This window comes from Acartia tonsa, chromosome 8 (assembly GCF_053477335.1).
Source record: "Acartia tonsa isolate MP-2025a chromosome 8, ASM5347733v1, whole genome shotgun sequence".
NCBI lineage: Eukaryota > Metazoa > Arthropoda > Copepoda > Calanoida > Acartiidae > Acartia > Acartia tonsa.
Genome location: NC_137267.1, coordinates 46,384,864 through 46,399,934, shown reverse-complemented (window position 1 = coordinate 46,399,934; position 15,071 = coordinate 46,384,864). Strand labels below are relative to the sequence as shown.

At 30.9% G+C, this 15,071-nt stretch overlaps 1 protein-coding gene across 2 annotated transcripts in view; it reads right to left on the bottom strand.

Moving 5' to 3' along the window:
- Positions 1-15,071, bottom strand: part of Sbp2 (SECIS-binding protein 2) — a 60,008-nt gene that overhangs the window by 43,881 nt on the left and 1,056 nt on the right. For both annotated transcript variants that reach the window (XM_080170645.1, XM_080170646.1), the window contains exons 2-12: positions 14,073-14,346; positions 13,773-13,844; positions 12,734-12,858; positions 12,245-12,327; positions 12,063-12,105; positions 9,348-9,405; positions 8,843-8,954; positions 7,633-7,703; positions 6,736-6,788; positions 6,083-6,177; positions 2,060-2,160 (exon numbers count right to left, since the gene is read on the bottom strand). In XM_080170645.1, the coding sequence (XP_080026771.1) occupies positions 2,060-2,160; positions 6,083-6,177; positions 6,736-6,788; positions 7,633-7,703; positions 8,843-8,954; positions 9,348-9,405; positions 12,063-12,105; positions 12,245-12,327; positions 12,734-12,858; positions 13,773-13,844; positions 14,073-14,346 (1,087 nt within the window). The remainder of the gene's footprint in view (positions 1-2,059; positions 2,161-6,082; positions 6,178-6,735; positions 6,789-7,632; positions 7,704-8,842; positions 8,955-9,347; positions 9,406-12,062; positions 12,106-12,244; positions 12,328-12,733; positions 12,859-13,772; positions 13,845-14,072; positions 14,347-15,071) is intronic.

Below are 15,071 nucleotides of genomic sequence, written 5' to 3'. Positions count from 1 at the left end.
GAGACTGATTTACTTTGAGACCATGTAGAAAAGATATGAAGATAAGGCACACTGTCTTCGAGTAAAAACTAAGAGGAGAACTTGTGAAAGTGTAAGACAGAAAAACCCAAAATACAGTCTACAGAATGCCTTCAATCTACTCCACATAGCCACCCAAATATATATAAATATATACATTTTATTTCTTAAATCTACAACTTCTCTTTACTAGTTCCTCTTTGAAGGATTGTCTACATTTTATTCCTTAAACCAATTCTTCTCTTTACTAGTTCCTCTATGAAAAATTGTCTTGAAAAAGCTCGTAAATTAACAGTTTGGCAAATGAACTTTTTATGTAATTGTAAATAGGATATATTGTTAAAAATGCACTTAAACTCAAAAATAAGAAAGCAAAGCAAATTAAATTCTTTTTATATTTTCAGAAGTAAAGTAAATGAATCCATAAGTAATATTTAATTATAAGGGTGGCCATAATAGGTAAATCATTTTATATTAAAAATTTTGTAACCATCTTGAGGTAAATTTAGTTATCGAAACAAGCATCAAATGCTATACTAAAGTCAAACTACAGTGTATCGAAATGAATATCAAATGCTATACTAAAGTCAAACCTACATTTTATCGAACGAGTATCAAATGCTATTCTAAAGTCAAACCTACATTAAAGACGAACTTATATAAATTATATCAAATGTTATTCTTAAGTCAAACCTACATTAAAGTGAGATCATTGGAATATTGAGCTTAAATTTACTTAACCTTAAATTATAAACCCAACCACTAGATGTAGCTTTATATAATGCTATTTCTTTTTAGGTGGTTGTTCAAATCAGTAGCTGAAATCCTGTATGGACTAAAAAGACCCCTAAAGCCGGAAAGACCCCTAAATCCAGTAAGACCCAAGCTGACATTCAAGCCTAGCAGCGGAAAACAAGCTCTGTTTAGGCGGACAACAAGCTTAAGTGTGCCCTGCCTGTAAAGGGGCGGCTTAACACACTATGAAAAAGGTATAGAATATTATACTCTTTTCTATTACATGAATGACTCTTACAATTGTTTTCTTTGTAGGAGATACAAGATCAGCTAAATTAAAACCTAATGAGAACAAGAACAAGATTACTAAAAAAGGATCATTAACAAGGAACCTTCACCAACCCAAACAACGCCACTTGGGGATATTGATCTGTACTATTCAAACCTGGAATCAAACTTCAATCTGATGGAGCCATGTAAGTAAGTGCAACAGACCATAGTGAATTCTTTGTTGATCACAATAAAGTGAGGCTTCTCAAATCATTAATTAACTTTAACTTGCTTTTATCATTGTATTTTAGCTTTTATTTCTTTTTTTTTATCATTTTATCTTTCTTTTATAAGTGCAATTTGGTCACCCTCTAGTAAAATGTACATAACCTACAACTAATATTATCTTTTTTATTGTAGGTTATTTGTAACCGGATTACCGTGTGTATAAAACTGCTCTCATATTTCCAGACTACAAACATAAAAAAGCTGATAAAAATAAAATGATCAGCCCACAGTAAAGGATAAAATTAACAAGACCTAGTGTACGGAGCCCACAAAAGCCAAGGTGAGCCGTCCGCTACACTGCTGTGCCAAATTTTAGAGCTGTAACACTTTTATGGGCTGAGATCATGCACGTTTTACTTTTGGTTTCAAAAAGTGACACATTCGCCTCCCCCCTTTTTTACTATTAAAGTGTTTCCAAATATTTTAACTTTATATTATCAATCTATCTATGTATATTTTATTAAAATTAGTTCTTGATAACATGATAAAACTTTTCCAGTAGGGCTCCAAAACCGATTATTATCTGCTGTATTAGAATTGGTTCTAAGCCATGCTTAAAACCATGTATAGCATCGTATTACAGACAATTTTCCACGAATATTAAATCAAAATCATAAAATTAAAACCAGTTTTGTTAGCACAAGCATTCGACTCTAGGGGCTAACGAAACTGGTTTTAATTTTAATATTTTTATTTGATATCCGCGGAAAGATGTCTATAATACCATTCCATAAATAACTATTCTGACCTCTGACTTTATTTAGAAGATCAGCAGAAATGAATCTAATGTGCTGAGATTTTGGCTGGTTTAAAATTTTCTGCCGCTTCTCTTCATCCCTCTGGCGTCTCCTGAAAATATTTACAAAGTCCATCATTTTTTTTTTTTTTTTAAATGGGTGTAGAATATACGTAAATATTATGACAAGGAAAAATTTAGGTTGCTACTATGGAACTTGTTCATTGGTCAGTTCGTTCATCCAGTATGCGTAAAGGGTATGGGATAAAGAGGTGCAGTGTAGATGGGGGAATAAATATTTTAGCCCGCTGTGAGTTTCCCTTTATTAGAAAACATGAAAATCTGGTGTAAGATCCAAGTAATAATATATCCATTGTTTTTAAAAATAAAGTTACACTTGGAATTTAACAAAACATTTAATATTTCCCACATTTCCCACAATTTTAGAATAAGCTTATTTCAAAATAAGTTGAAAATAGGAGTAGGTTGTAGTTTTCTGATTTAGCTACCACCCGCCCCCCCCCCCCACAGTGGGATTTTTGGTCATTTTTTAAATTTCCTTAATTTTTAGTTAAATGTCCCAGGGGCTAGTATTACCATTCAAAAGTTGCCATGCAACAGATTTTTTTATATACTACAAAATTAGGCAAAATACAGCCGTTTTGCTGAACGTGGTCAAAGAAATATTTTTAAAAAGTTAATTTTTTCATTAAAATCATCATACATTGCTTTTCCTACTTTTTCCTAGAATAAATTGGTGTAAAAATCTGATTAAATGATATGTAACAATATTTCATTGATATATACAGATGTTTCTACTTTAAAATGCAAAGAAAAATAAGAAAAGTTGTCATAAATCTGTAATTTAAAATCCAAGAACACCTAATATTGCATCTTAAAATAACATGTATTTTTTACGTTTAAAGGTTTTTCTCACTTGGGGCTACGAGGTGCCAAAAGTTATTTAGGCCCTGATTAAATTCAAGTATTCATAATTCAAGATTAGTTCATAACTCTTGGCACCTCGTAGCCCCAAATGAGAAATCCAGCTTAGAAAATAGATACTGTGAAGTTGTATTAATATAAATTAAATACCATTATGAAGTCAAACTACTAAAAATTGATATAATTTAATAAGACACATATTTAATCTTTAAAGGTTACCTTTCCGTTTTTAATAGCAAAGCTTTTCTGTAAATGATACGTCCGTCTGTCGGTACATCTGTCCGTTAGAAACATTATTAGGGAAAACGTGAATTTCTCGGCTGCTATTTAAAAGACTTTATTACCATACTAAGAAGCATCCAGATTATAATTTACTAATTCCTTAGTCTATCGGTAATGGTCTGACAACCAGTTGATTTATATTTGAACAAGGATGACAAAATTCATAAAAGCAAAGCTCTGAAACGGGGTGACAGACAAACAGCGTGAATGTGTAAAATATATATAAATAAGTCTTGTCAAAATTTTGCCTAAATTTGTTGCAAAAGTTCTTAAATATAAAATACTGTTTAAGGGTAAACGGACATTGTTAGGAATTGATTATAGAGATGCTTCGCTTATAATATTGTACTTATAATATAAGTTAAAAATCAACATAAACGTATTGACATTCTGGTAATGATTATAGGGTTGATACGCTTTCCAAATCGTACAGAACTAATACAGGAATCAATAGAACAATTCTAACATGCCTAAGTTAACGAAAAAGCTAACGTTACGGACGCACGGACGCAGGGACGTACGGACTGACCCTAATTATAGAAATCCTAGACAGCTTTTTTTTTGGGTGGGGGGGGGGGGAAAGATTTACCTCATTGATGGTAATGCGCCCCTAGCATCTAGGGTATTCGAAGGGATATAGAAGGGCAGAAAAATAGCTTAAAACAATACCCAGGCTTATTTATAAAAATGAAATAGCCTAAAACCATCCTATAAGAAGCTTCCCTCTAAAGAACCATATCGGTTCAGTGGTGAGTGAGATTCTTCGCTACACACAAAAAAAGCTTAGTACTTTATATTATGGGATATACTGAAAACATATATACAATGATTATTATGAAATAGTTTTAGTAACAAAGCTGCTCAATTTTCATAAATGTGCGTATGTCTTCCTTTCTGTATTTCTGAAACATTTAAATTAAATTTGATTTCTAAGCCACTATTTTTTCTGTCTGTCCTTTAACTTTGTTTGAAATACTTAATTTATATTGTTCTTTCCTTTCAATGGCCTTGGTTTCTAAATTTATAGTAGTCCCTAAATCCACTTTCATTTACTGTATTACTAAAATATTCCATCCAACTATTAAAATTTGAAAATAATAAGGATGACAACATCCATTAAAGCGAAGCTCTGAGACGGTGGGAAAAACGAACATTACCACTTATAGATTGTCATAAATAATCAGAGCATAAATGTATAAAAGTTGAACAGAAATGTAAGTAAATTTGTTGAAAAACTTAATAATTACAGGATAAATTGCCATGTTAAAAGTGGACATTCTGGCTATGATTATAGAGTTGCTACACATTCTAAATCGTACGTAACTACTACAGGAATCACCATGCAAAGTATGATAAGTAAAGTTTGATAAGACAATTCTAACATGCCTATATTAACGAAAAAAGTTATCCGTTCCAAACAGATTGACAGACGTACGGACGGACACTAATTATAGAAAAGCTTCACTTTTAAAAAAGATTTTACAATATAATAAGGATGACAACATCCATAAGTAATAAAGCACCAAAAAACTTGACATAAACAAAAAAGGCAAATTGAGTTATAGAGCCGTTGTTTAACATAAAAAGAGAGAGATAATAAGCAAAAACTCTTTTGAAGCATGACAGATAAACGGACAAGATAATGTATAGATTAGATGCACATATATTTTAGCTGTGAAAATTACATTTCCCCCATAGCGTTACGGACTGATATCATATGTTATATTTTTTTTAATGTTTAAAAAGTCATATTTGATAAGTAATAGCAGATAGTTAAAAGAAAACGATCAACAAGGAAGTTAAAAAATTTTTTTTGTATAAGCAATACCACGATACATAAAAAAAACTCTTAGATATCCTATAATATAAAGTAGTAAGATTTTTTTTTCCAAAGATTAAGATCTCAGTGAATACTGAACCGATTGGTTTCTCTAAATTAACCCTGTGTTGGTTTTATGCTAATTTATTCTCAAATTTAAGACTTGGGATGGGTTTAGGCTATTTTTCTAGCGCTTCGCTGTCCCTTTAAATAAAAAGCCCCTGGAATCCAGAAGAATAGAAGAATATTTTTACTTAAAATCAGTATCGAATTGAGAATGCATATAAAATCTTGAAGAACATCACATTTTTATCCTATTTTGTATGGTGTATGTTTGCAGGGCTCGGCAGCCTGTATACCTCAGGAAAACCATTTACAATTTTAAATATCAACTGAAAGTTTGAACCTGACCCAAGTATAACAATCCCTCTTATCAAAAATCTTTTAAAGCATCAAAATGGGTTTAAATTTACGGCTTAGTCACAGCTGATGCGCAGCTGCCGAGCCCTGTATACTATTTATTGATAACTTAGAATAATATATTATGTATATTAATCATATACACCTTAAAAACTCTCCAAAAGTTTTAATTGAGGTCTCAGTCGATGTTAAAATAATTTTTTTTTAATATGAATAATATCAGAAATTTCGAACTTTTAACCATATGAGTAGAGTAGTTCTAGGGACATTTTTCTTATATAAAATCACAATAATATGTATATAATATGTTATATTACATAAGCTATAACCTGTATATGAAAAAATTTAACTTTATTTTTAGATAAAATAAGCTTTTGTTGGTATTTGTGACTCATAAAGTTAAAAAATCCCCAAAACAGCCCAAAAACCCACTGTGCCCCCCCCCCCCCCCCGGCACTAAGCGAAAGAAACTACCCTCTCATTATTTTCATTTTATTTCCAAAAAAAAGAATGGGAGGGGGATTTCTGTGCTCGCTATACACTTTGAGGGAAAGCACTACAAAACTTACTTTTCTTCTTTTTCCCTACGTCTTCTTTCTCTTCTTTTCTGCCTCAGAACTTCTCTTTCAATTGGAGTCAATTCTTCTCCACGCTTCGTTTTCTCCTACAAATACATGTTTGAAGTATGCAGGGATCTAAAGGGATAAGACAATGGCCGATAAAATAATATTCATCCCATTTGATGATACTCAAAAGGACCACTAATAATTACAATTTGTGATTAAAACGTTTGGACACTCAACTTAATAAACCAACCAATCAAAATTAATAAAGTTGTTAAGCCAACGATCGAGAAAACGCTATAACACATCTTTAGGGACTATTAAAAACTCTCTGGTAGTATGTCTGAAAATCTGTGATTATTTTAAGCTAGCTAGTTCATTTATTTCAGAAATCAGATACGTAAATGATTTTAACTGTCTTTTTTGTCTCTATTTAAGGCTGACCATGTTAATTATTTATTTCCAAAAAGGTGATATTAGTCTATTTATCATAACAGTAAACATATTTTTTAATGTTAAACAAACATTTTGTTGATTCATGTGACCCCTTCAAGTACTTCTTCCCTTAGGTAAAATTCAATCTATTCGAAACAGTATTTTCCGAGATCTTTAGATTCAGACAAAAAAAACCTACTTTATATAATACCTGTTTTTTTTACCTTTATCATATCATGAATATCTCTCAATGTTGGTTGCTCTATCTTCTTACTTTCTAAAAGTTGATATTAATCAATGGCTTTTGTCCTACTTAAGATATTATTTATTTATCGCATTATAAACAGCTTTCAGCGGATTGTAGAAGAAAAATGGATTTTTTTGTTATTATTCGTGCAAAACTGTCAGGAATACGAAACGATACAAGCTTTTTTAGTATTGCTTAGATCCGGTTCTAATCATCGGATCGGGATGTCAATTGGTTTCGGAGCCTTACTTATACTGGTAAGAAAATTTTGCCTCAGTTTAGTAGAGCTAATAAGAATTTTTCTCGTATTCATTTGAATCCGGTGGATAGGAACCGGTTCTCATGAATACGAAAAAAACTATGTCTAGCATCGTATTATATCCAGTTTTCTACGAATATAGAAATGTACAATCATAAGATTAAAACTAGTTTTTTTAGCCGGTGCCTTCGGCACCACGGGGCTAAAAAAACTAGTTTTAATCTTATAATTGTACATTCTACATCCGCGGAAAGCCGTTTATAATACGATACGAGAAATAACTATTCCACTCTGATATTTTCAAAATCTGGTACTCTTCATAATTGGATTCAAGATTAATTTATCTATCTTGTATTGATCTACCTACCCAATGCATATCGGGAGATAAATAAATATGACCTATAAATGTAAAATCATAGATGCAAAACACAGACAATTACCTGGCCCAAGTGATGGGGACCTTTTCGTCTGCTAGCAAAATGTTTTGTACTCTTTTTAGCGACTTGGCTGATATTTAAAGACCCAATTAAAAGTAGGCACAGAATCTCCATCCCATGGGTAGTTACATAAAGTTCGTGCCCCCTCTATTCTTTTACATAAATAAATATGACCTACCGCTTATTCTTTCCTGGTTGCTCTGTCCAGCAGACATTACATACTTTTCTGATTCGGTCTTTCCAATTTGTCTAAAATTATGAAAACAATGTTAATAAAAAGTGCAGCAATGACAAGAAAGCAATATTTATGATAGTGAAAGAACAAAAAGATAAAGCATTTTTGGAACTGAAAGCGTAAATTTTCAACTCTGAGGAATATTTTCCAGGGATCTAAAGGGATAAGACAATAGCCGATAAATTGAAGTACATCCCAAATGATGATATACAAAATCATCCCTTGTCTGGATAATCAACTAATTGAACCATCCAAAATTTTAAAAAGTCCCCAAAATTGTAAGGAATAAGAAAAAACTTAGTGAGACTGTTAAATGTCCCCTCAATCCCTAAACATTTCCTGTTTAAAGAATAGGTAGGTAGCTATGATTTTTACAGTACAAATTACAATTATTTTATGAATGGTTTGTTAAATTCCATTCCTGTAACTGGACTATATTGAAAATATTGATATTTAAAGAATGGGTACTCTACATGTATAGGGTAAAATATAGGTATTTGTGCTTATTGAATATGCGGATCTAGTGCAGTTCAAGGTAAAATGTTCCTGGTAACGATTATCTCCAAAAATCTATACACTTTATTAAAGGTTGCTAGCTGCCAAACGGCTGAACGTACATGTCATTCACGCACACAATGGGCATACGAATGATTATAAAAATCTGGAATATCCATGATCAAATAATGCACATGAAAGCTTCACTGAAGAAAAATGCCTAGAATAAGTCTTTTTCGGGCACTTGTGTGCAATGCAAGATAACTGTGTATTATTGAGTTATGGATATTCCAAATTAAAGATAAATCAGGATCATTTTACCGTTAACTGCACTAGATCCGATTCCAAATATTCTTTAATGCTTTTTGAACATTATCAAAATATGTGTATAAATCATACAATTTCAATAGAGGTGCATATCCAAAAAGAATTATTAAAAAGGATGTAGAATATATTACTTGGTCAGTTCGTTTATTCAGAAGGAGGGGAAGGGTTAAGTAAAGGGGGTGGAATGGAAATATCGTTATTTTGGCCCACTGAATGTTTCACTTTATCAGAAAACATGAAAATCTGGTGTAAGATCCAAGTAATAAATATCCATTATTAATAATCTTATTTACCGTTTCTGAGATCTGCATGGAAATGCAACAAATCCTACCTGTAGGTACAGGCAGATATTTTATTTGTGAACTTGTCAACTTTTCCAGGATCAACGAATTCAATTTCAATATCGTCAAACTTTGGCCTCTCTTCGGGAACAAATTCTATTTCTGAGCAATAATTACAGCTTTCAATCAAAATTCAAACATAATAGGTACGATTTTTTATGATATTTCTTGTTCAATTTACAGGGGTGTAAATTCTGCAAGGGATTCCCTACTAAAGGGGGGGGGGGGGGATAAAAAATATGAAGGAGAGGGAAAAATGAAGAAATAAACAGTCCTGGCCTGAAAATATTTTTCCCCTCCTTGTCTGGAAAAATTAAGAAAAATATATAATGTAGGAGAAAATATGAATAAAATAAAAGCACTGAAACTTTTTTCCATTTTCCCCCCTCCTTGGGGGATATAACTAGAAGGGGGGGGGGGGAATTTGTGCAGAATATACACCCCTGTAAATTTATATAGGTATCCTTATTATAGGTATGCAAATAAGTAGTTTACCTAGGTCATAATCTTGAGATTTTGCCATTTTCTTTTTACTCTTGATCTTTCTGTCATCCTGGGAAGAAAAAAAAATAATTTTGAACCTAATAGGGCCTGTATGAAAACAATGTGTGAATGCACAATGCACAACACTGCATAATTCTTAAAAATTGCCATTTGGGAAAAAATTTTCATACAAAATAAAAAATAACCATATTAATAAACTGTTAACTACTGCACCTATATATTTATTTGTAAAAATTTTTATTTCAAATTTATTTATTTCATACTTTCGCAATCTTCGGAAAGAAACTACCTAATGATTTTTATCACATTTAATGTGAGAATGTTGCGATTATCATATTCAAAATAAATGCTGTAATAAGCTTTAAAATATTTAAACACTAGTCTCTCATTGGACACAAAATGACGTCCAATAAGAAAAAGGAATAAAAATATTGGAAAGAAAATTATTTTATTTCAAAATAAATTCTTGGCATTTTGGAATAAAAAATATAGGGGAAAGAAAATTATTTATTTCAAATTTATTTCTGGTCTTGAAATAATATTCATTATTTTATTTTAATTCGAGTGTCAACCAATAAGAAATAGGCATGCTGTTTTAAAAGTTTGGAATAAAAATTATTATTTTTTGTCAATTCCTTTTTTCAGAGTATAAAATGAGAATAAATTTTCCAACATCATTATTGATTTCTAATTTAACATTTCATACAGTGGGTAATATTTATTTCAACATTTTTTGTCATTCAAAATCAAGTGTCACAAAAATAATAATATTTAACATAAAAAAGAAATTTTTAAAATAATTTTGTTTTCTTTATTTGTTGAAGATTTAAGCCCAAGCTTTTTCTGAGGGGGGAGACCCCCCTCAACCCCCCCTCTCCTGAGGGGGGAAACCCCCCTCGACCCCCCCCCTGACGCTCTCTTCTTTAAATCTTTCATTATTTCTGTAATTTATTCTAACTATCTTATAAATTTCAAAACATGAGATAAAAAGGAAATAATTTGCTGTACATTATTAAAAAATTTAAAAGTTGTAAAAAAAATTCCAACATGATTTTTAATTTAAAATACAAGAATATTTTTTCCTATATGATATGTTAAATTTAAATACAGGAATAATTTTGTACCGTGGAATTGAAGAAATAAATGCTGTACATTAGAGTGGCTTGATTTTCAATGATTTTCTAATTTTAAATGTGCTACATACACTTTCTGTCTGAACATCATATAAGAGACCAAAAAATGAAAAGAAAATATTTTGAATAATGGGGAGGCTCGCTGATGCATGTAAACTTTTAGAAAGACACTTGTGGGGAGAATTTTTTTTTTTTTTTTGGGGGGGGTGGGCAATTATTTTTCTTTCAAAGTATAGCTTTATGCACCTTCCCAATTTTGTCTTGAAGAGTAGAATAAGAATAAAAAATCTGTTTTTAAAACTATTGATCCTAGCAAGAAAAATCCATAAATAGATTTAAAAACCAAGAGATTTTACATTTAATTTAAGATTTTTCATGCTTGGATGAATATTTTTTAAAACCAATTTTATATTCTTATATTAATCAACAAGACAAATTCAAAAAGATGCATAAAGCAATACTTTGAAAGAAAAAAAGTTGCACCTCCAGAATAAACTTCTAAAATTTTTAATGCATGGAAACACCTTCCCCCCATTTCCCCTCAAGGACAAAATAAATTTTTTATATTTAGGTTTCTTATATGACGTTTAAACTGTAGATGTTGATTACAAATTCAATGTCCAAAATTGATCCACTCTACTGTACATTGTTATAATTTAATATTTGATGTGGGTATAAACATTAGACATAGATGGTCAATCTGACCCCATTTTTTTCTTAAAAAGAAACCTTTGTTCACTTTTTGTTGAATATGAAATACAGCCCTATAGGCAACATTATTTGCAACTAAATTTTGCAATGATATAATTTTTAGAAAGATAACTTTATTATAAGAAATTAAATTATTTATAACTAACTTATTATATGTTGTGTCATACGCTTCACATTATACGATGGAAGAAATATTTTCTTCAAATATTTCACCCAAGGAAAGCTTTAACCTAAGATATTCAACAATTTATAGCTGATACATAATGTAAACAAAATTCCCTTGTGCTGTCTCTAGGTTATCTCTATTGTATAAATGAACGTACAAAAGAGGAGGAGAGAGAGAAGGAAATAGACAGAAAAGTGAGGGAGGGGGGAGGGGGAAGAAATATAGAGAAAAATAGACAGAGATATTTATTGTTCACCCTTAGATGATGTAAATTTTTTGATAGACTTTTTTGAATTTAAGAAAAAGATAGAGAATGAGACAAAACCAAGTATTATATTTTATTAATATTGCTTATACAAGAAAGGTCATTCAAAATTATTTCACCAATATTAAGGTCAAGTGACAAAAATTTAAATTTCCACCTACTTCGCCCCCAGAGGGGGCAATAGTAGAAGGAAAATTCAAATTTTGATCACATGACCAAAATTGTTGAAATAATTTTAATATCCTTTCTAGCATTCACAATATTACGAAAATATGATAAATAACTATTACAAAATAAATTGGACGATTTTTTCAAAAAGTTTTTGGAGATTTTTTCATCATATTTAATATATATTTAAGTACACCCAATAATTATAAATCTAATTTGATATAAAATTGTTTCAGAAAAATATATTAAAATAAAACTATAACCTGAGCTAAAACATAGTTTTCCCTTTCATTTGACGTTCCAATCCTACAAAATAAGGTTATTGAGTATCGCAGCTATTTTATGATTAGGTTTTGTCGTTCGTCTGTCTACCAAGGTTTTTTAAATTATTGTAATGTTTGTTAGTAATGAGCCATGTAGTAAAATATAAACTTTTAAAACATACCTATGAAAAGTATCCGCAGAAATTCTGTTTGGATGGATTATAACTTCTTTGGGTTTCATTCTTTTGGTTCTACTTTTAACAACCTAATCAAGATTTGAATAGTATTTTTTAAATTGCTACTAAATAAAAATCTAATTTTACCCAGGGAGGGAGGAGACATTGGACTATATTTTACACTTGTCCTCAAAGTTTTATAATAGGAAGGTAACTTTTTCTTTTTCGTTGAATCAACAATTTTATGGAATTTTAATGAATTTTGGTTCATTAAGTTGAGTATACAAACGTTTCAACCACAAATCAAAATCTACAGAAATGGAAATATTCATCAAAGCCCTGTTTTTATCTTTCAGCGATTCACCAGGGCTCGTTTTAAACAATAAGGGGGTTAAAAATAAGGTGATACAAATCTATACACAAATATGATCTTGTTATGAAAATTTTATTCATAATCATTACTTCCTGTGGAAAAACTCTTGGAAAATATAATACCTTAGACCAGATTTCATCCTGGTTGCTCTGTTCCTTGTTTTGAGGTATTAATAAATCACTCACAATCATCTCTTTGCCTTCTATTGCTAAACTTTCGGGTATAACAGTAGCTAAGGATTCTTTTTCTAAATGAAATATACTTTAACGGCGTTATCCTCTTTTTTTCCAATTTTCAAAATTTTGGTAGGAGTGGCATATATCATTTCTGATATTGAACATTGATAGTAAAAGAGGACTATTCACGAACCAGAGCAAGTGATTCTAAGCATCTTCCAGCATTGACCTATAGTATTTTTTTAGTGAATATACTAGGTTTATGTTTAATATTTACTTTATCGACTAAATAGTTAGGTTTCACCATAGTTTTATATGAAAAAAAAATTAAAATGTAAAGCAATTTCTAAAGCAATATGATCAAATGCTTTGTTGAGTTCACAAAGGACAAAATAAAATAACACTGAAGAAAAGCATCAAATGTTGTAAATTGCAAAAGTACATTAATTAAACTGTTTACAAGTTACCAACCCTTATTCTAAATACACTTTTAATCACAATAATATACGTTTATGTCAAAGCTTTTTAGTCGATAATGCAAATATTAAACATAAACCTGGTATATTTACTAAAAAAATTACTATGGGTCAATGCTGGAAGATGCTTAGAATCACTTGCTCTTGTTCGTGGATAGTCCTCTTTGGTTTAGAGATGCACCAAAATAAGACCTAGTAGAGTATCCCATCCTCTATAGGTTATCACATTCCTTCTTAAAAGTTACTTTCCAGTATGGCTTCGAAACCGATTAATATCCGCTGTATTAGAACCGATTCTAAGCCCTACTGTAAAATCATGTATCGTATAGTATTATAGCCAGTTTTCTACGAGTATTAAAATAAAAATCATAATATTAATTCTAGCCCTGGCATTTGGCCACTGGGGTCTAACAAAACTTGTTTTAATCTTATAATTTATAATTTCAATCATCCGCGGAAAGCTGTCTATAATACGATGCGATAAATAACTATTATCCAATAATAATCACCTTTTCTCATCCGTCTCAGATTAATTGAATCAAGATTCATTGGTTTCCGTGACGACGAACTATCTCCACCACCTTTCAAAATTCAAATGGATATAGAATATACGTGGATATAATGACAGGGGATACATAAAATTGTTGTCACTTTAAGTTGCTAACAATGAACTCATTTATTGTTCAGTTCGTTCATACAGTTGGAGGGGAGTGTATGGGGGGTATCGTTATTTTAAAATGCTGCGAGATTAATTTTATTAGAGAACATGAAAATCTGGTGTATCATCCAAGTAATACTATATCCATCACCTTTCATCAAACTGTTTCCGCGATTTCTATCCTTAACTTTTCCCGCATTTTTACTAGCAGACAGCTTTAATGCATTTGAAAATGATTTTTCTAGTGAGTTTTGGTTTCTTTCTTTTATTATGGGTCTATCTATCTTTCTTCGGATTTTATTATGGCTTGATGTCTGAGCTAAACCGTGTTCTTGTATATCTGAGGTTAGGTTTTGATGGGAAGTGTTAATGTTGGGGTTCACTGTAGTTGGAGCTGCTTTCTTTTTTAGAATATCAGCAAATGACTGAATATTATGATTGCTGCACATTTACATAGGTACCTAATTATTTAAACTTAACCTAAAAAATAGTAGGTACCTATTTTGTTGAAATCTGTTATATGAAAGTAAATACTCATTAATAATTTTCCCTTTTATCATATATTTCCTTTAACTCCCTTTAAAGAAACTTATGGACAAATATATTGTTATTATATAGGTACTGCGCAATTAAAAAATTGTAGAATTTGGCTACCCGATATCTATTAAATTCTATATAATATGGGGTTTTTCTTTTATCCCTCTGAAATCATGTGGGCATATTAGAATATATTCCATTTTTTTTACTAGAGGCTACGCCAGAAAAGGCATCTTTGGATAATTGAAGTTTTATAGGTTTAATTCGACATTTTTATTTTAGTTTTAAAAAGAAGAAAATTTCCCCCCTCCAACAAAAACAAATCGAGGGGGGTACCCTCCCCCAAAATAGTTATTAACCTTCCCAAGACCTATGAGAAGCTACATAGAAAGGGAGAACAATATGGATTCAGAGGTTCGCGAGATCCTTAGGTACATACAGACAAAGATCCTGTCACTTTTGGAGATGCGACCTCCAAATTTCAAAATTCTTTGAACGTACGAACACGACCTTTACAGAAATGCTTCGCATCTAGTCCACTTACTTATATTCGCTATAAATTTTACACTATATAAAACTCTGATCTAAATAATGATTGACAAGCCATGGTAAT